Genomic DNA, 21,900 nt, shown 5'->3' on the forward strand with positions numbered 1-21,900 from the left:
CCGACCCTGCTGGCCACCAGAGCGGAGCAGTTAAGGGGCATCCGTGAGGTGGTAGCTGCAGAAAACAAGGCTGCAGATGTAGAAACGGGGCACCGGACGTTGTACAAGCTCCCCTCTGGGAGATACTGGAGCACGGCAGAAAGAGAACAGAAAGATAGCCGTCTGAGGTCTCCGGAAAGGTTTGCAGTCGGCCCTTAGATGTGTGTTTGATTGCAAGTCTATCCCTCAGACGTAGCCATGGAGATTAGCTAATAGGCCTCTTTCACAGAAAGTTTGGGCTCTTCGGACCATTGCCTCTTGCTTTGCTCTGGAAATGGTAGTCAAAAACTCTTTCTCTGTTGGTGACAGTCCTGTGTGACTCATTAGCCGGTCGGCCACCATGGCCAGGTGGTCTAGAGATGTCACCTTGCAGCACCTGCAAGAATCGGGGCACCCGATGAGGGTCTGAATTCCTTTCTGGGAGATACTGACAAGCCGGAATGAGGCAGGGAAAGAGGGCAAGCATGATGTCCACCAGCCTCCCTTCCCCGAGAGTCCGTCAATGGGCCTCCGGACGTGTGCCAAGCCAGAAGCCTGCCCCTCAGGCCGAAGCTCCAGGACAAGCACAACAGTCCTTTATCACAGGAAGACTGGGCAGATATTGCCGTGGTGTTAGCTGGCCATGAACTGTCTCTCCAATTGTTACAGTCTTGTGGGTCCCCAGAATGCAGGCGCTGCTGGCCTCCAGAGCCAGGTGACCCAAGGGGCGTTCACACTGGGTGGCAGTTGCGAAAACGGAGACACCCGGTATAAAACCAATACCAGGTGCATGTAACAGCTCCCCTCTGGGAGATGCTGGTGCTCTGGAGGGCAGCAGAGGGAGGGCATAAAGATGATGCCTGCTGGGGGAAAAAAAGAAGGAGCCTGGATTAAAAAGAATTTTTTTTAAAGTGTCTACTGGCCTCCGTCCTTGGAGAGTATGCCGGCAGGCCCCTAGATGTGTGCTGAATTAGATGCCTGCCTCTCAGGCCGATGCTTTAAGATAGGTAAAGAAGCTGCCCTCACGTAAAGTCTGGCCGCTTCTGCACTGGGCCCTGGTGCCGGTGAGTCCAGGGGCCTGAGCCCTTCAACAGCCATTTCTCAGTTTGCACGATAGCCTTTTGGGTCTCAGGGATGCAAACCCTGTGGGCTTTCAAAGCTGTAAGTCTCAGGGGCTTATCTCTCAGCGGTAGGTCTTAGAAGTTGGGGTTCCCGATGTAGGGTTCAAACCCTTCACTCCTCCCTGAGAAGCTCTGGATTTCCAATGCTGGGGGTGGGGTTTTCGGCAAGATTGCATCTCTGCCTTTCCTAAACACGTCAGTGCGAGTTGTTTGCCCGATGTTAGGAGTCCCTCAGCTTTGGTTTTCAGAGGAAACTGTTCATTTGTAGCTGTACATCTGGTGTGTCTGTGGGAGGAGAGGAGTTCAGGATCTTCCTATGTCTCCATCTTGAAGGAGCCTTATTCCTTTTTCTGACTAAATGATATTCCATTATATGTAAATCCCTTGTGTATCCAGTCATCTGTTGATGGACATTTAGGTTGTTTCTCCTTTCTGGCTGTTGTAAGTGCTGCTGTGAACATTCATGTACAGGTATCTGAGTGCTTATTTTCAAGGTTTTGGGGTATATATATACCTACTTGGGACAATTGTGTTTATATGGTAATTCTGTTCCTGTTGTAGAACTGCCAAACTGTTCCAACAGTGGGTGCAACACTTCACATTCCCACCGGCAGTGGGCGAGGGATCCGGTTTCTCCGCATCCTTGCCAACACTTTTTTTTTTTTTTTTTTTAAGTAAGCTCCAAGCCCAGCTTGGGGCTTGAACTCACAACCCTGAGATCAAGAGTCGCACGCTCTACTGACTGAGCCAGCCAGGTGCCCTTCCTTTTTTTTATAGTTATCCTAGTGGGTGTGAAATGGTATTTCACTGTGGTTTTGATTCGCATTTCCCTAATGACTAATGTGGAGGACGTTTTTATACCCTTGTTGGCCGTGTATATATCCTCTTCGAAGAAATGTCTATTTAAGTCAAGACAGTCAATTTTTACAGTGTTTTCATAGGCCTTTTTGTAATTATAAATGCACCAGAAGCTTTATTGTAGCTATAACTTCCAAGCAGATTCTGATAAGACTTTGAGAAACCGTCTTACAGTTTTACTAAGCTTCATCCACATCACATGAAGGCAACAACTTAAAATACAGACTCCATTAAGGTATGTTTTGCTATCACCTTGGAGCCTCTTTAGAGCCATTTTATCCCCACTGGATATCATTATTGGAGTTTCTGGTACTGATCATCAGTATGAACCTTTAGGTGGTGCTCTTTGATTAAAACAGTATATTCCTCAACCAATTTAAATACAGGACATCCTAGGAAGAAAAGTGGCCTTTTTTTTTTTCTTTTTTTGAGGGATTATCTCCCAGGTCTGCTCAGAACTTTTCCTCATACAATTTCTGTTGCAGAGTCTAATCTGTCCCATCTCCTTTTACCCCATTTCCAAAGATCCGGACATGAAGTTCTCCTCCAGGAGACTGTCAGTTGTGGAATAGGAAAGAGGCAGGTCCTGATTTCGCACCATATAAAGCACCCCTAGGCTGAAACTGTCATCTGGGCAATTGTGCCTCCCAAAGAAGCCCCCCACCGATGTCTTCCTGCAGAGAAGAACCTCCTTCTCTGTGTCACAGTCCCATTTCCTTAGTGGGGTCACTGTCTGGGAGCTGCCTGCCTGTACTGCAGCTGGCTCAGCCCATTCAGCCCTCCCAGACTCAAGCCTCAGGTCTGCCTCCTCTGCTCTCCTGCCCTTCAGCATCCTGATTCCCCTTTGATCATTTGCTCACTTCCCAGCCCCATAGGTGGAAAGTTACCTATGTTTTTATTCTGGTTTCAGAACCTAGGTCATTTTAAAAAATCGTGCCTCATCTAAGTATGCTAAGATCCACCCTCCCTGGACACAATTGGTCTTGCCAACTATAAATCCATACCCACCGCCTTTCAAGTCTAATGGCCTTTTCTCAGTAGCTTCTCCCCTAATACTCAATACCCTGCCCCTAACTTGTATTTCTCACCAAAGGACCCCTGCATTTCTTTAGAAACCTTGCAGACCTAGATTCTTCTGTCACATACCCTACTTGAAATATCCTTTCCAAAGATTTTACTAAAGCATTTATTTTTTAAACAAAAATATACATTAAATCTGATTTACAGAATATAGAAATAATTTATCCAAAGCAATTTGCATTTTACAATTGCTAATATTGCACCCAGCAGTGTAAGTCTTTGACACATTTGCGTTGTCGACCTTTCCCACAATTCACAAAACAGGAGAGAAAACGGAGAAGAATACAAGCAAACTTTTCTTTACCAAAGAAAGAAAGAAAAACAATTTACAGTTATGTACAAGAGTTGTAAACTTCCAGAACCTTACTTCCATAGAATAAAGAGCCATACATTCTTTTATCATTCCTAGAATATGAATGATATACATGTTGTGATTTCCTCATAGGAATTCAAAGGGACAGGTATTGTGAACATTCACAGCCTAATGGTAAAGAACAGAATTATTGAAAACACTTCTGTATTTTCACTAGAATATGGGAACTAGCATGTGAAAAACTAGTGTGTGAAAAGCCTCGAGAAAAATAACTTTTGCCTCTTTGAGGATAGTTTCCATAATTGCTTAAAATCATTTTCAGTTTTAAAGGATACTCTGTTAGAAATGTGGCTGCCAACAGCCTTTTTTTCTCTGAAGACAAGTGAAAAAGTGGGGTCTCTGTTCAAATCCCTTAAACACATGTAGGCAGGCACAAAGTTTGCTTTTCAAAAGAAAGCGTTACAAAGTCACAATTTATCACGGCTACCCTTAGTTTTTAAGAACTTAAAAAAAAAAAGTCCATAAATATTTAAATGCATCTTTTCAAAATGGAGGGAAGGAAGTGGCTAAAATATGCAGTAGTAAGAGTAAACGTAGGTGATGCATACTTTTAACCTGGTAGTAAACCGAAGCAGACTGAAACCTTGTACTTATGAAATGTGAAGTGATTTTCATTGATTGAACCAACAGGAGAACATGAAACCATGCAGCTCATTATCTTCCAGGTGATGAACATTCAGGATTTTTTCTGTCGTGGCCATTATAAATAAAAGGTCTTTGTTAAGAAGGTACCCAATGGGGCAAAAAAAAAAAAAAAAAGTAACCTCTGGTTATGTATGTTGAAGATCCCAGGCAGGAATGATCTCATTGTAATTTTATAATGCGGTACCATTTGCACTGAAATATAAGTTTCTAATTCTGTTGTCCCAGATCGAGACTGGATTACGACATCCCCTCTGAAGCCTAATGAACACAAGCAGTTGAACAAGAGGACTTTTGAAAAGGTATTCTTGGCTTCGCCATTGCAATAGTCCAGCCCAAGTGGTTTGTTACAAAAGTTGTTGTCTTTAACATCCTCGTGACAAATTCAGTTTTTGGTTTTTTAAAAAGTCCTGAGAGTCTTTCATAAAAAAATAGACATCTGTGTGTGGGTGTGTGTGCCGGCTTCGCCGCCGCATCAGCTCTCCACAGTCCGCCGGTACTCCGCGGTGCCCTCGGCTATGATCGCGTCCAGCGGGGAGCGCTTCTTCCGGATGCTGCGCCCGGAGGAGATGAGGTCCGCGTAGCCGCGCTGGTGCGAGAAGGCGTAGGCGGAGCGCCGCGAGGACACGCCCCGGCGGAACACGTGCTGCCGCCGCTTCCACTGCTCTTCCGCTTTCAACCGCTTGCGATGCTTCTGGATCTGCGGGGGTAGGGGGCGAGGCCGACAATGAAATGGAAGGGCTGTGGTGGCGGAGGTGGACGGGCACTAACGCCCAGGGGGTGGGGGCCCTCCGAAGTCTGACTTGTTTAAGGCGGCATCGCCGTGCTCCTTTTACAGGGGATGGCGCGCCGAGCGGTTACGTAACACTTTCAAGGTCTCGGACCTTCTAGAAAACGGGGAGCCGGAATTCCCACTCGCCTCCGCTACTGTTCTTTGCCACTGACAAATTAGACTGGGACAGATTCGAGAGAAAATTCCGTTGTTCCCTTTCCCTTGTTGCTACTGCATCTTCTGGTCAGCAGACATGGGAGAATATCTAGGGGGCACTGAAGGTTGCTTGCCTAGCATCTTCTCTCTCCTTCCTGATGAAGAAGGAGTAGAGTCAAGAACACCTTTACCTGCATACAGTCACAACCCTCTTGGGCTGTGGAGACTGCTCCCAGGAGCAGGGCTGGTTGACTTCCCTTGCTCCGCACGAGTCCGGCAATGGCCGTGTGACCTCATCTGGCTAAGGGGATCTGCATGATGTGGCCTGGGCCCTCCCATGCACAACTCTCGGGCTGCTAAGAGAAAGCTATGGAGCAGTCTCCTGTCTTCATCTGGACGGGTGTGTCAGAAGGAGGTGCCTGGAACTGCAGTAGCTATCCCCCCAACTTCAAGGTGAAGCTCATAATGAGGATAGCAGAGGGGAGAGATGGAAAGAACCCCAGTGCTTTTGACAGACGTTTAGGTACTCAGTCACCAGAGCCTGAAGCCTGCTGCTGATTATGTGAATTGAAGTGATACATTGTTTGAACAACTTGTAGCTCAGACATTCCACCAGAAGAGGTGGCATTTTCTATAGGTACGTACATACCCCAACCTATTTGCAGGGCAAAATGTTAATATTGTAATTGTTAAATTAGGGGATGGACATATGAGGGTTCATTATACTATTCTCCCTTTGATAATGTTTAAAATAAAAAGCATGAAAAGAAAAATCCCTGTCTCAAAGGACTTCTTTGCAAGACAGAGTTAAAGAGAAGTAGTATTAAATAAACCTCCATACCAAAGTTCCAATGAGTTTAGAATTTGCAGGAAAGCTGCTGTGGGGACACGCTCTGATTTGTGTGAGGGGCACTCAGAATGAGGAGAATACTGTTTTTTCTATACCTTATCACTTTCTGATGGCCAAATGGTCATTGACAAGAAGCGTATGGCAACGACGGGCAGTAAGCACACTGCAACGGTCAGAATGATGGTCAACCAAATGTATGGCTGTCTCAAGGCATTTGATGCTGTGCCTGCAAAAACGTGGAGGATGAATCACAGAGGTCCTTCATCTGAAGAGCATAGTTAATATCCCGTAACCCTTACATGCATTGTCTATGGTAAAATTTTACAATCAGATTGGCCTCCCCAGAACATTCCATCACTGCTGAAGGAATGAACATTTTAAAATAGGACTAAGCAGGGGCTCCTGGGTGGCTCAGTCGGTTAAGCATCCGAATTTGGCTCAGGTCATGATCTCGCGGTCCGTGAGTTTGAGCCCTGCGTCGGGCTCTGTGCTGACAGCTCGGAGCCTGGAGCCTGTTTGAGATTCTGTGTCTCCCTCTCTCTCTGACCCTCCCCCGTTCATGCTCTGTCTCGCTCTGTCTCAAAAATTAATAAACGTTAAAAAAAAAATTTAAATAAAATAGGACTAAGCAAAACAAAATCAGGAAGGCAAATGTACATCAGCAAATGACTAAGCGAAAAATAAAAAGTATGTTTGTTGACATCGTATTAGGTAAAAATGCAAAATTAGGCAATCTATTATACTTCTCAATTTTTCCAGGAATTTATTTTTCAAAGTTTATAGTTTGAAACTCCAGATAACAATAACAATTAGCACTGCCGTTTGTATGACAGGTCTTAACACTAGGTGTTTTATTTGGGTCATGCTATTTAGTCAGCTCTGAGGGATAAATAAGTTTCCTCTTTGCCTCATAAGAAAATTGTGGAGAAGTAAAAAGATTCGCCCAGGGTAACAAAACTACCAATGGCCACTTCTGAACTGAAACCCACATCCATTTGACTAGAGCCATACTTTTTCCACTGCAGTTTGCTGCTGGTTTATGGCAGAGGAAGTAACAATTCTATCATACAACCAAGTAATCCTATTACTACCCAATTTTAAAGCTATAATTAACATCCTCTAGAGCCAAATTTGTCACAGTGTTTTCTGTACTTACACTGTAAGTTTATAAAAATGCCTTTTTTGAAAAAATGTGTTGTTATACTGCTAAAAATGTGTTTAAAAACATTCCCTTTGGGAATATTCTAACAGGGCACTAAATTTTTTAAGACACAAAACAATGCAACCAAAAACAATCCCCCCCCCCCAAAAAAAAATGAGCTTAATCCCAAGAAAAGGGTTACCATAGCAATGGTCTTTTTACAACTGGTCATAAAAAAAACAAATACAAACTCATCTTTTACAGGGAAACTAGTTCATGGGGATTTATTTTTTCCATTGTGAACTCAAAGCTACTCTATTTAAGAAATTTGTAAATCCTGATTCATGATATAAATTTTAAAATATGTGTGAAATAGCAATTAACATTCTAGCATTTATCATTTGTCCTATTTTATATGGCTATAAAGTAATTTCTAAAAATTTACTGCTCTGCATTCATTTTTCTAATGATGTTACAGTTTTCCACTTTTGAATTCTAGAATTTCCTCATACGTGATTCATAGCTTGATTAGCTAATATACTATTTTTATTAGGTCTTTGAATTATTTCCACTTTTTAAAAATAATTGGAATCGTGGTGGTGGTATAATCTTTGTACAAATTAGCCTTTCCAAAAATTGGTATGTTTTATCTTAAGGTGTTTTCTCCAGTTGGAAATACTAGGTCAAAATGTATGAGAAGTTTTATAGGACGTGACATATTTCCAGATAATGCTTTGAAAAAATTAAGTTATATTAATAGTTTACATGCATACTCAATTTCTCATTACCTACCAATATTAGATTTTGGGGGGGGGGAATAAAAACTAACTGAACAGATGCACAATTGTATCTTAAAACTTTTTAATTTTGCTTTCTTACTGTCACATTACCACACTTACAGCCCACCACTGTTGTTCATTTGCCAGTCAGGACATTAATTTTCACTAGCAATAATTTTCACCTTGTGTTTTACTTAGAAGTTATGTCAGAATCTAAACTAATAACATTTCTTGACACCTTTATGTTTGGAATTTAGAAAATACCAACCTGTAAATTGAAATGCAGATGGAAAGAGAACATGTATCCCAGCACTATGAAAGTCAAACATGATGCCAAAATAAAGTGCAATGCTGCCAAAAATTGAAAAAGCATTCACAAAGGTCCAGTAAGAAGTATCCAAGCCAATCTGTTGGGAAACCAGAGAAACAGCACTCATTTTGGGGAGTCACCAAGAAATAAAGGATCCAAGGATTCTGAAAACAGAATTCAGCAATTTAAGCATGATCTGGCTTGAATACTAAACAAACAGAAACTACCCTCAGCTCAGGTGAGAAGTAGGAAATGTGCTTGGTGTAAGGGGTGACGATAGCGTTCATGTTTTGTAAAATGGCAAAGGCTTAGCTGGAGGGAGAGTGACAGCCAGATGGCTATGCGCACTGGTCTATGTACAGAAATCCTGGTAACTCACAGATACAGAGAACACTTGACCAAAGCCATGTACCTGGAAGTTGACTGTTATTATAAGAGCAGAAGCAATCGTCACAGCAAAAGACTGGTAGTCTGAAGGTGCCTCTCCATCCTGCCCCACAGTTTGCAGATAAGCTCCAAGAGGTATGAAGAAGAGGACCATCGATGTTAAAATTCCGTGCACCAAGCTTACGAAGAATCTCTTATAGTTGAAAAGTAAGTCTCTTTGTCCTACTATGTACAGCCCAGGGAAGCGGAGGCTCAGTTTGTCACTCACATCCTTAAAGGGAAAACACCATTAGCTGCGTATCCGCCAGGAATCGAAGAACTCCGAGATCCATTACAGTTTATACCTCACAAAGAGTGTCAACTTACTCAGTTTTAGGAAGGCAAAAACTCGACAAGGTGAGTCCTGATGAGTTGGCAGTGTGCAGAGGCCAACCTCTTTAGTCCACCATTACTTGATATTTAATTAAGATACGGATAGGTAGAAATTTATTATTTTGCTGTTCATAGAAAGCAAACTAGTAATTTCAAAAAAAAAAAAAAATGGAGGGAGGCTATTTTTACCTCCTGGGAAAACAGATTCTGATTAATTCTTTGGGAAAGTATTTTCACATACAAGTTGATGGGTTAATTCCAAATTATTCTTTTTATTCATTAAAGTACTTTACCAAGAATCGCTGCTAGATAGAATGTGAACTAATTTGGGAATTAAACACCTAAGTTTAGAGAAATATTAAAATAGTTGACGTTTACAGTAAGTTATAGAGACATACTATACTGTCGGGTGTCTTAACAAGAAACTGTTAGTGTCCAAAAGGAAGATAATACACTTTTTTGTCAATGAATTCAACCCAGGCACAGAAATCCTCGTTTCTTACTATAAAACAGGAAGCACGGTTCCTCTTGTTGCCTGGCAACAGGACAGCCATAGGGTTTTCTCAGGAAGAAGGGAAAACCAAAAGAATGCAGTGAAATAATATTTGCTTTTTGCTTCTCGAACAGGTGCTCGGTCTGCCCTGACGTGTCCCTGTGAGCACGAGGTCCTACCTGGTCAAGCAGCCCCATGAGGAGCACGGGCAGGCTGGAGTAGAGCACGTTGTAGAGCGTGATGAACCAGTCCTCGTACGCCGTCTGTGGGGAGGTTAGAGTCTGCGTCACAAACCAAGACCTGCTGCTGGCCTAGTCAACGCACATGCATTCTTTCTCAACTGGGAGGCCCCCAGCACGCGTGGGGGCTTCTGCCAGCGTAAACCCCACTCCTCTGCATTTGCAGAAGGTGTGAGTTGGGTTCAACGGAATGGGCAGAATCCACACTCCGCAGAACAGACCTTCCTTCTAAAATGAAAGGGAGAACATACAGCAAAACATTTTTTGGGAAGGGAGTCCGTCCATTCTATGTGAAGAATGCTGGAAAATATGTTGGTGCCCATCCTTTCTGTATCCCTTTGTTAACAGATTCGGAATACATAAACCCACAGACCGGCCCAAGAAGCACATAAGGTATCATTCGAATGTTCTTTACTTTTACTTTGCAAGTCCAGCATTTCTGTTTAAACATTTTGTGAGGCAGAATTTGGATTTTAAAAACAGGCACCTGGGTGGCTCCGTCGGTCAGGTGTCTGTCTTCGGCTTGGGTCATGATCTCACGGTCTGTGAGTTCGAGCCTCGTGTTAGGCTCTGTGCTGTCAGTGCAGAACCTGCTTCGGATCCTCTGTCCCCCTTCTCTCTCTGCCCTTCCCGCCTTGCTCTCTCTCAAAAATAAACGTTTAAAAAAAATACGCTTCTGAAAAGGATGCACAGGGTTTGCGCACACACACATCCTCAGGGTGGCAGAGAGGAAACAGGCCTGCTGGTCACCGCCAGTGGTGGTGGTCCTGCATGGGAGCAGGAAGAAGGCCCTCGTGTGTTCAAGGTTGCTCCTGACCCACGGTTCCCAAGGCTCCTCTGATACCATTTGAGGCACACCATCAGAAGTTTGGACAACCACGTGCGCTGACAGGTTCAATTTTACTAGTGATGCTTTTCTGCCGTATCACCGTCTTAACATATATGACCCCCACTCCCATTTCAGCCATAACTTAAAAAAAAAAAAAATTGAGAACAGATCTGTGATCATCCAAAATTTAGATAATCCCTTTAGCCTTGATCACAACAGCATTGTTGATTTGCTATCAAAGTTGAATAATTTATCATTATTCTTTTCTTTAAGTTTATTTATTTTGAGAGAGCAAGTGAGCACGGGAGGGACAGAGAGAGGGGGAGAGAGAGAATCCCAAGCAGGCTCTGTGCTGTCAGCACAAAGCCTGACACCAGACTTGAACTCATAAACTGTGAGATCATGACCTGAACCTAAGCCAAGAGTCAGACACTTAACCAACTGAGCCGCCCAGGTGCCCCTTATTGTTGTTCTTAATGGCAAGGTAACTTATAAAAAAATCGCAGGTGAAGGCAAAACACATAAACAAAAGCCAGGAACAAATCCCAACTTTTCAAAGGCAAACTAAAGTATTTTTAAAGCACCAGAAACATTTTAGAAACATCATCGGGGTGCCTGGGTGGCTCAGTCGATAAAGTGTCTGACTTCGGCTCAGGTCATGATCTCACGGTTCGTGAGTCTGAGCCCCGCATCGGGCTCTATGCTGACAGCTCCGAGCCTGGAGCCTGTCTTTGGATTCTGCGTCTCCCTCTCTCTCTGTCCTTCCCCTGCTCACGCTCTCTTTCTCTCTCTCTCTCTCTCTCTCAAAAAGAAATAAAACATAAAAAAAATTTTTTTTAAAGAAACATCATCTGTAATCTCAATCTGTGCCTCAACTATTAGGAGAGCATCAAAACTGCAAATATGGAGGGGAAAGGTTTTTTTCAGAAGTAGAGTTTTATTTATGCAAGAGTTCTATTCATCAGATAATAATTCTTATATTACCTGTGCAGAGTACCCATTGAAGAAGGAGTACCAGAAATGAACCAATGTAAATGCGAAGTTTTTGTAAAAGAAATATCGAAGGAACTTGCACATCCTTATGTAAGACCACCGGCCGTGTACCAACAGCAGTCTCTGCAAGTATCTGAACTGGGCAAAGGAGTAGTCACTTGACATGACAGCTTGCATGCCTTCTTGTCCACTTATTCCAACGCCAATGTGGGCAGCTGTGGGGCGGAGGGAGAAGATATGTGAATCATAAGCTAATTTTAAAGCAAAACATGGAGATGATAAAAATGTTTCCACAGCAAAACAAAGAAACAGACATTCTTGGAGCAATGAAAACTCTTGCTCACCAGCCCCGCCCCAGCTTCTGAACTCAACTTTATGTCAGAGATACAAGTGGCTAAAAAAAGCACAAGGCAAGGGCTCTGAGGAGTATTTGTGGAAGGATCTCAGGTGGGTGGTAAATTCCATTTGGGTTTTCTGCCCAGCTCATAAGCCATCCTTCCCACCCACGGAGGGAACCCAAGGAATCCATGCATACTGTGTGTCCCTGCCTCCCTGGCCATAGCTGAGTCAGCTCTGGGCTGGTAGGTCATCGGTAGCATATACAGATTGGCTCTCCGAACCTTCGTGTCACCCTTGTTCTATTGGAAAGGTGGGAAAGCAAATAAAAACCTAACACCGCTCTGACTTCCTCGCAGCAAGGTTCTATTTGTGAATTGGGTTCCATCGTTGCGAGCCACCTGGAGCCCAGCAGCCCTTCCCTTTGTGGCATTTCTGCAGTAGAGTTCATATCCTCTCTCCAGCTGCCTGGAGGTTGACGGACAAAAGTTTTTCAGCTGAAAAGCCCTTCACAGAAGCCTCAAAGTTAGAAGCTCCTCTGGTGCGTGACTAAGACATTCGAGGCTCAGCCTGGCACCTGCTTCTTCAGTCTATCCAGCGCTTTTGTGAGCACTTAGTCCCTTACATTAATCACTTCCTGCTTAAAGTACCCAGGGGGGGTCTGTTTCTTATACTATCCTTGGCACAGAACCCAAGCTGGACCAATCTGTGTCTCACATTTTGGAACTAAGATTTGGGTTTGTGTTTGTCATTTTAACTTCTAAATTCTTGAGTTGTGGGACAGATATATTTATTTCCAAGGGGTTCTGAGAGGCAGAAGTAAAGTGGTCTAGAAGGAGGATTGAACAGAAGCTGGGTTCCTGGTTCCAGCATCTTCCTGAGGTCTGGCTTTTTGGGAGGCATGAAACATCTTTAGATCTTTTAAAATAAATTTCTTTTTGTCTTAAGCTTGCGTTAGCTGTTCTTTAATATTTACAATCAAAAGTGTTTTAATTAAGATACTAGTTTATATAGTATATGATAACTATAATATACTTAGTTAACTAAGATATTAAACTTCCAGCATTTAGTCATGGCCCTCCGTGACCTTAAGAGACACATTTTTTTTTTCTTTTTTGGCTGCAGAAGGTTTCCAGAATGGATAAAAATGAAAGTGACAATTCTGTCCATCCTTCCAATAGTCACTTAGTCACAGTTTCAACTTAGCAAATTACGAATTTTATATAGGTCTTAAGAGGCATGGAACTAAAGACATACTGAGATCTGCTAGAGAATGTGTGTTGGAGAACATAACCTATTATTACTCAGACCCAGAGACGTGACTGCCAACTCAGCAGGGTTTCCAACTGAAAGCGGCTCCAAAAATCCTGCCTTAGTGGCAGAGTACAGGGTCTGGCAAATTCAAAGTGACACAGTGACTTGGCCAAACCTACGTTTTCAATAACACTTTGCGATTCTAAAAAATAGAATGAATTGCAGGTCTCATTCAATATTTATGACTTCTTTTTAAACACATAAATAATTCTTATGACTAGTCGTGGTTGCCAAACTGTGCTTTCCTGCCGAACCATGGGCTACTTTTCCGATCAAGCAACAAAGGGAGATGTTGAGGTTCTCTCGGAGCCAAGGAGAAGGAGCCCCTGATGTCCAGCCCAGCCTTTTCGCTGAGCACACCAAGGACAGCGTGTGAAAGAACACAGCCACAGTTCACAGGGGATTCAAGGCAACCGAGGAGATGTACTTTATAGGGCTACATGTTTTTTTCCCTATAATCTAAATATAGACACCTAGATTTTCCTGAAGTTTCAAAAATGTGGTTTCAGATGCCTCACTGGTAGGCTCCTTCATAGTTCCTTAACAGACGCATCATTGCCTCAAGCCTTTGTGGCTCTGTCTCCCCTCTCGTGCTTCTTGCTTATTCTTAGGGTCTTAGACCAAGAAAAAACACCACCCACCAGCCAGCAGACATCTTCAGGCCCAAGAGAGGGAGACAGGGGAGCCCATGAGAGTCCTTGCGTCCTTGCTAGAGGCAAAAACATGGCGGGGGGGGGGGGGTTGCAGTTCCCTCCACTTTTACTAAATGTGGAACATGCTAACAAATGGCCAAGTTTTTCTGACACTTAAATTTTACTGTATTTCTTTAGAAACATAATTTCTGTATATTGTATTTTATACAGGTGAAAGCAATGCCAGTTTTTCTAAAATACAAAAGGCACTATCAATACTTGGGTAAAGCTATGGACTTCCAGGGACACCTGAGTTTGATTTGCACCCCAGATGGATGTTCCCTGTTATATATAAAAGCACCGACCATATAACAGAGCTTAATAAAAGTCTTAGAACAACTTAAGAAAACAAGTCTCTATAAGGTTACTTATGTTGACTTTGTGATCCCTTTTGCTATCAATTGGTAAACTCCTTGGAACAAAAAAAATTTCAAGTCTAAGTCACCTAGTCAGATGGTAAATTTGCAAGGTAACCCTCTCTCCAACATCTAGAAGTCTCCATTGTAACTCATGTTTGAGTTACTTGCCCTTTTGGCACAGCTATTTATGCTAAGGGCACACAATGGAAAATAACCTAGAACTGGCTGTAGAGGAAAGAGACTGATGTAATTTGGGGCAAGAAATGCCAGTTGTATGGTAGGATTGGCACATGCAAAACACCCTGGAGAAGAAATTAAACCAGCAGTGGCCACAGACAGACACGTGATAAAGAAGCAAGAAGACATACATCATATAGCTGACTCCTGCCGAGGAAGATAAAGTTGGAATATTCTTAGTATAGATCGAGGAGGAGGAAGAGACTCTAAGAAAAGAAAGAGACACATGAATTACAAAACAGGCTTGAATTAAAAGTCTAGTTGTACATAATGCATTTTAGTTCTCTAGTAGAACATACGTGGTTGTCATAGTTTGAACTAATAATATCACAAAACTGGAAGTGACCTCAGAAATCATAGTTTTCAGATGAGAAAATTGAGGCCGGAGCATAAGCCCAAGGCGATACGGCATGTTGGTGGAATGCAAACGAGCATTCACAGCTCGCTAGTTGGGGCGTTTTCATTACAAGATGCTCCCTGACAGTAACACAGGGAGGAAAAACCACCCAGGACTCAGGCGTGTTGATGAAGCTTCGGTTCTGCGCGCTCTAACACTGGCACAATGTATTTCTGCATGACAGGGCTCAGTTCTTCAGTTTGTGAAGACGTAAAGCCCTCCCACCAGCGAAACGACCCTTGGCAGTCTCCTTGGAAGGTCAGGAGGATGGCAAGGCCATGTTAGAGTTGTGTTTCAATGCCACATGTGCTCCCTTGGGCTCATACGAGGTCACCCAATTTCCCAAAGGCAAGAAGAAAGCCCCAGAAAAAAAAGATGCTGAGATAAGAAAGCAAAATACTCTCAAATTCTCTTTAGAGAATTCAACAATTTACTCCACGCTCAGCAGAAACTTTCACCAAGCTTACTAAATAGGATTCTAATAAGCCTTAAGGAAATAGAGGAGAAGCAGTAAGCGAGGGAAAACAAAACAAATCCACATGTGTGTAAAAGAGGGAAACAGAAGGCCAAATTCACTCATGTGGAGCTCATCTTCTCTTTGGCATCCTCTGAGCGGCACTGTCCTACCTGCTCTCTCCTACTGGGGTAGACTGAGCTTCCTCAGGGCAGGGTCACAGGTGTCATCATCGTGGTTACATGCCTTTATCAGCTGCTTTCTCAGAGCCTGAGCTATGGGATTTGGAACTACTACCCTCGGAAACATTCCTGCCTTTCCTTCTCTAAAGCAGTTCAGGTGGCATCGGCCCTGGGTGAGACTCACTTTTGATCATGTTTACATCATTGGCCCCGTCTCCAATCGCCAGCGTGATGGCTTTCTTGTACCTCTTCACCAGGTCCACCACCATTGCCTTCTGCTTGGGGGTGACCCGGCAGCAGATGACTGCACTGCACTCACAGGCCAGGTCTACAAAGTTCTTCTGCCTCTGCTCTTTCCTGGCTTCCAGACGCCTTTTACTTTGCGTCCGCATCCGTCTTTCTTCTTCCGTCCTCGGGAACTTCAGCTTCAGAATCTTACTTCTCTTGGTCTTTTTCTCCAGAAGAATTTCATTCTGTGAGATTAGAGAGGGAGAGGATTACAACCATCTTAGTTTTTATCTCGAGGGTACCATTTCCAAGACTTTAATCGTGTGGAGGATGGTTCTTGGGTTATCTCATGGATGATACTGTTCTGATTATAAAACCTACTTACCATGGAAATTTAGAAAACACAAATGTACAAAGAAAAAGAAATTACAATTATTCATTGATTGATAAACCAGGGCTATCCACCATTACCAGTCTGATGGATTTCCTTTCATGTATCATATAGGAAGTCTCACACTTGGGAAATTGCCGCTCATTCACAGGCCAAGAGATTTTTAGGCTGTCAGTTTGTAGGAGAAACCATCTCAGATCAGTCCACAACGAACTGCTGTAGTTTAAGGCAAAGGCACACACAGATACAGTAAAGATACGCACCAACCAAGAACCAGTGATTATTAAAGCACGACTTTCACCAGGTGGAAAAAAAGGTTCGTGCACGGGGGGTACAAACTTTGCATAGACTCCACCTCTGTTCCTCTGGTTTTCCATCCTTGTGTGAAGAAGAGCACTGGGGGGAAAAGAAATTTAAGTGTTCAAGAGCACAAGACTATAAATGGGCCCTTGACTGTGAAGTACTTTTGACATATAATCTCTATTTTTATTTGTGTTTTTAAAAAAAACCCACGTAAAATTTATCATCTCACCTATTTCTACAGTTCAGTAGTATTAAGTGTATTCACACTGCTTTGTAACCAATCTCCAGAACTTTTTCATCTTGCCAAACTGAAACTCTATACCAGTTAAGTGACCCCCTTCCCCTAGTCCCTGGTAACTACTGCTTTATTTTCTGTTTCTACGAATTTGAACACTATAAGAGAACTCCTATAAGTGGAATCACACAGTACTTGTTTTTTTTTTTTTTTTGTGATTGGCTTATCTCCCTGTCCTCGAGATTCATTTGCTATTATGGCACATGTCAGAATTTCCTTCCTCTTTAATAATATTCCAGCGTATGGATATACTACATTTTGTTTGTCCATTCATCCATCAGTGGACGATTGGGTTGCTTCTGCTTCTTGGCTATTGTGAATAGTGCTGCTATGGATGTGGGTGTGCAAATATCTCTTTTGAGTTCTGGCTTTCAATGCTTTGGGATATATACCCACAAGTGGGATTGCTGGATCATATGGTAATTCTCTTTTTAACTATTTTGAGGAGCCACCGTACTGGTTTCCATAGCAGCTACACCATTTTCTTTCCCACCAACAGTGCACAAGGACTCCAATTTTCACATGCTTGCCCATACTTGTTATTTTCTGGTTTTGTTTGTTTGTTTGATAGGAGCCATCCTGAAAGGGTGTGAGGTGATAACTTATTCTGGTTTTAACTTGCAGTTCCTTAATGTCTGAGCATCATTTCATATGTTTGAGTGTATGAGTGAGCATCATTTCATATACTTGTTGGCCGTTGGTATATCCTCTTTGGAGAAAAGTCTATTCAAATCCTTAGTCCACTTTTAAATCAGGTGACATAATCTTATCTAAGTCCTAATTCCTCCCCCACGGGGCACCCTGTTCTTGGTGTTCCGTTATTTGCCAAAGACAGCTAAAGGAAGATACAATTGAAAATATGCTCAGGACCAACAGAAGGAAGGCAATCTTGATCTGAATTATTATACCTGGGTATATAGTGTATTATAATTTATAATACAGTGTATTATAAACAGTGGCTGCTATTTGGCAAAAAGAAGCTTACTTCCACATAAAGTTATGTTTGCTTTTGAGAAATTCTCAGTGCTTTGTATCAAAAAGTAATTGAGAAGACCACATGTAACACATTCATGTGATAGACAAATTAGTCATGGAATTTTAGAGTGGAAGGCTCCATGAACATCTTATCCAAACTCTTCATGTTACACCTAAGGAAGTCCAAGCCCATGAGAGGATGTGATTCACCTGGAGTAAGTTGATAGGCAAAGAGATTGAAGACTAAGGTCTCCTTACTCTCAGCCCACAGCTTTCCTTGTTACACACAGCCACCATTCTCCACCTTCAAGAGCAAGTTTCTCAACCTTAGCACTATTGATGTCTTGGGCCAGGTAATACTTTGTTGTATGTGGCTGACTATTACCCTGTAGGATATTCAGCAGCATCCCTGGTCTCTACCTATTAGAAGCCAGTAGTACCTCTCTTTCCTTCCATATTAAAACAACCAAAGATTCATGATGTCTGGAAACATTGAGAAATGGCTGCACCAGAATGTTAATATCTCGGCATAATTCAAGCAGGGGCGCTGAGTGCAAAGTAGAAATAGCAAGATCGTTAACTCCCGACAAGATAATCAACACATAATAGAACAGATTAGGGTTGTTGTTTTCACAGAGCAAGGAAATTTATACCCTCAAGTGGAAAAAGTTGTAATGTGGAATTGAATAGAGGGGCTCAGTATGGAAAAGGAGCCTCCTCTTGAGTCTTTCAGGCTAAGCTCAGTGTCAACTGTCAGACTGCCACATTTCCCTGCAAGGCAAAACCACCCCCAGTTGAGAACCACTACACTAGAGGATTAGGTATTTTTTATTCTTTTTTCCACATTAATTTCTCATTTTCAAGTTGAAAATAGGGAGTGACGAAGACAAATCACTGAAAGAAAAAAAGTATGAAGTTACCCATTCAAACCATTCTATAGGAATCATCCTTTTAGGAACCACCTAGAGAGATAGATGGTTCAGCCCTCTAGAAAGGTTAACTTAGCTAAGAGCATGATCATAAAATTTGCTACTTGCATAAATTTTATCTTCTAATGTAGCTCAGGGCCCAATTTTCAACACTTTAGAAAGAGAGACCAGAAATCTATTAGGGCCCCCATCTACAAGAAATAAAACCTTCTGGCAATTAACCAAAGTATTTGAAACCAAGAAACTACTTAAGTAAACATGTTACTATTTATTTGTCTGTTGCTATTTTTTAAAAGCTAAAAGCACCAAGAGGCATGGTTTATGCATTCAAACAACTGATGGATGTAGATTTTAGAGCCGCTGATTTTGTGTGTCTAATTTAGCCCGAGTGCCCAATATACTGGAACAACTCGCAAAAGCTATGTCACCATCATTGGAAAGAAGACTAACGACCTCCATCGACTGCCTCCAGCCTCTTACCAAATGAGGCAAGTTCACAGCTTTTGGCCTCATGACAGCCCAGGGGAGGGGTCGTAAGGCAAGGACTTGAGGAATAAATAAAACTGTCAAGATAGCACCACCAGGTAACTTCTGGCGCATGTTTCTGGCTTTACCGCCAGGTGGGGCTTCTCCTTACACGTTTCCAGGTCTCCTATGACTCTGGGCTCTGGAGTGTTTCAGGACAGGCTACGCTTCGAAATATCCTGCCCCATCCAGACGAGACTAGAGGTGTGTCCCATCCACCCGTTTCCTTCCAAGAAATATTGTGCGGTTTCTTTCCTTCTGTTTGTTTCTTACAAAATTACAATTCCTTGAAAAGGCAGCACTCCAGCATCAGTTGGCTGGTGATGTCTCAGGCTCATTTTTTTTTTTTTTTTTTTTTTATCAGCAGGCAAGCACTGAGGACTTGTAAGAAATGCAGAGAAATGGCCCTGAAAGGGTGAATAAGGGCCTCAAGTTCCCCTAACACTAAAACTTGCTCAAAAGGAGATCCAGCCATGATAACCTGGAACTACCTGTGTTCTCTTGCCTTATTTAAATGTGAGGAAAACTGTCTGAATTGACATTCTCGCTCCCATTTCTCCGTATTTGCTGTGTCTACCACATCTCGTTTTGCCTTTACTTACTTGATATCTTCCCCATAGCAGATAGTCATGTCTTCAGTCAGGAGTTCACAAGCAAATCCTATATTTTCAGCAGTTTCTACAACAGAAAGAAAAAAAAAACCCAAACTAGGTGTTGGGGTGCGGCTTAGGTCATGATCTCTTGGTTCGTGGGTTCGAGCCCCACATCAGGCTCTGTGCTGACAGTGCAGAGCCTGCTTGGGATTCTCTCTCTCTCTGTCCTTCTCCCACTAACACGTGCTCTCTCTTAAAATAAATAAACTTAAAAAAAAAAAACAAAACTAAGTGTTGTGCCTATTGATGAATAGTTGACTATCTAGTAATAAGCATTTTTTTTTCAAGTAACAGCCAGATTCAATCAAATATGGTGAGTTTTTTGTTTTTTTTTTCAGTAGCAATGTATATACACAAAAGGGGGGCAAAAGCCTTTTTTCTGTGATAAGTAGAACTCAAAGTCTGGTTTGAGAAGTTTTCAATTATAAAATGTACTCTATTATCAAATATATAAATATACAAACTGATTAACAACAATGTTCATTGAATTACTAAGCACATTCAGTTCATGTGGCTTAATCATTCTGTTATGGAAAAAAAAGATAATTATTTCCATAAACCCTCACATGGGGCCCCTACTGGAGACTTTTCCCCTTTTCCCATCACCACCCACTGTTATTTGTTTAAGGTCAGGACTTCCCTTAGCTTATCAGAGTGTGTAACTCACGAATGATGTCAGAGTAAGAGAAATTATCTGGTTTCCATGAGAGGCTTGTAGAAGGGTATCAATGCCAAATAATGCCTTGTTGAGCTCTAAATTTAAAAATTCAAATCATCCCTTGGGTGTAAAATTTTAATTATAGTTTTCAGGCAATAAAATGGGTAAAAAAAGCAAAAGTTATTACTCAGCAGTTTGTATTATGTTCTGCTCTGTGCCCAACAAATGACAAAGGGACCAAAGGGATGGTCCTTTCACGAGAAGAGTTCACGTCTGGCTGGAAAGATCAGACTGACCACACAGTTAAAATGGCCTGACCAGGAGCTCAAGTAGAAGAAATAAAACTCTGCTACCGAGGGAGTTTCTGGAAGGATGCTGCCAGCGTGAGCTGGAATAACGGAGAAGGGTTTCTTAAAGAAAGCATCTCTGTCTCAAAGGAATGGACCGTATTTGTGCAGGATGGAAAGTCTGAGAAAATCATCTTGGGCAAGGGACACAGGAACTACGAACGCTTAATGAATTAACAGATACGCCTCCCCGCAAACTGAATTACCCTTTTTGTCTCCAGTGAGCACCCAGATCTTGATGTCAGCTTTTGCAAGTTTTGAAATGGTTTCTGGGACTCCATCCTGTAACTTGTCTTCAATAGCTGTGGCTCCCAGTAGCTGGAATGTACATTTCAAAAAAAAAGGAATTAGCAAAATAAGCTCAAAATGTTCTGTAATTGCAGTTTGCCAGCCTACAATAAGCAGAATGGCTAATTATATACCCCGATTGGCGCTCTACTGGGGCTGGTGGCCAGTAATAACAGCAGGGGTGGCTGCGGTTCATACCGAAAAATAAAACATTCAAGCCCTTTTCGCTTAAAGTAGTTTACCAAGGTAAAAATGTAAGTACAAAATCAAGGATGTTAAAAATATACTTTCGTTACATACAGGCTATTTTACGTGGACACAAGCCACTTCCTCTCCCTGAAGGTCAATACTAGCTATTTCCTTCTAATCTAAATTCTACAGGCGATAGGTATTAAACTTTGAGAAATTTCATTTACAAATGGTATCATTTTCTTGTTTCGAGGTTTTACAAGATACAAATCAGTCCAGTAATTCTCAAAGTGTAATAAAACATATGATTTGTCATCGTGTAAAAATCATAATGAATTATAATAAGCGAGATAAAAAATACCAGAATCAGATTGGAAGCTCAACGTTTTCTTTCCTTTGTTTTCTCATAGTGGCAACTTCTGTCTCGCTCACTGGACAGAAGAAATTCAAGTGACCTAGTTCCTTTGCACCAATTTGAAATGCTGAAGTTAGAATTATCTTTCAAGCATGAGAATAAAAATATGACAGAACTCCGGGCGCCTGGGTGGCGCAGTCGGTTAAGCGTCCGACTTCAGCCAGGTCACGATCTCGCGGTCCGTGAGTTCGAGCCCCACGTCAGGCTCTGGGCTGATGGCTCAGAGCCTGGAGCCTGTTTCCGATTCTGTGTCTCCCTCTCTCTCTGCCCCTCCCCTGTTCATGCTCTGTCTCTCTCTGTCCCAAAAATAAATAAACGTT

General features: G+C 42.4%; 1 protein-coding gene and 1 long non-coding RNA gene across 4 annotated transcripts in view; one reads left to right on the forward strand and one right to left on the reverse strand.

Moving 5' to 3' along the window:
• Window positions 1-12,696, forward strand: part of LOC147575641 (uncharacterized) — a 45,923-nt gene extending 33,227 nt beyond the window's left edge. The window contains exons 3-7 of one of the 2 annotated variants that reach the window (XR_015242589.1): window positions 4,321-4,394; window positions 8,048-8,338; window positions 8,602-8,883; window positions 9,487-9,984; window positions 11,413-12,696. This is a non-coding gene — a long non-coding RNA (uncharacterized LOC147575641). The remainder of the gene's footprint in view (window positions 1-4,320; window positions 4,395-8,047; window positions 8,339-8,601; window positions 8,884-9,486; window positions 9,985-11,412) is intronic. The other variant, XR_015242588.1, reaches the window with a different exon arrangement.
• ATP8B1 (ATPase phospholipid transporting 8B1) overlaps window positions 3,170-21,900 on the reverse strand; it is a 127,892-nt gene continuing 109,161 nt past the window's right edge. For both annotated transcript variants that reach the window (XM_086683090.1, XM_086683091.1), the window contains exons 19-28: window positions 20,895-21,006; window positions 19,633-19,708; window positions 16,267-16,399; window positions 15,569-15,857; window positions 11,405-11,628; window positions 9,532-9,615; window positions 8,513-8,758; window positions 8,059-8,197; window positions 5,966-6,096; window positions 3,170-4,792 (exon numbers count right to left, since the gene is read on the reverse strand). In XM_086683090.1, the coding sequence (XP_086539216.1) occupies window positions 4,568-4,792; window positions 5,966-6,096; window positions 8,059-8,197; window positions 8,513-8,758; window positions 9,532-9,615; window positions 11,405-11,628; window positions 15,569-15,857; window positions 16,267-16,399; window positions 19,633-19,708; window positions 20,895-21,006 (1,659 nt within the window). In that variant the 3' untranslated portion in view covers window positions 3,170-4,567. The remainder of the gene's footprint in view (window positions 4,793-5,965; window positions 6,097-8,058; window positions 8,198-8,512; window positions 8,759-9,531; window positions 9,616-11,404; window positions 11,629-15,568; window positions 15,858-16,266; window positions 16,400-19,632; window positions 19,709-20,894; window positions 21,007-21,900) is intronic.

Source organism: Puma concolor, chromosome D3 (assembly GCF_028749965.1).
Source record: "Puma concolor isolate L17-30 chromosome D3, mPumCon1.1.hap2, whole genome shotgun sequence".
In the NCBI taxonomy this organism is placed as follows: domain Eukaryota; kingdom Metazoa; phylum Chordata; class Mammalia; order Carnivora; family Felidae; genus Puma; species Puma concolor.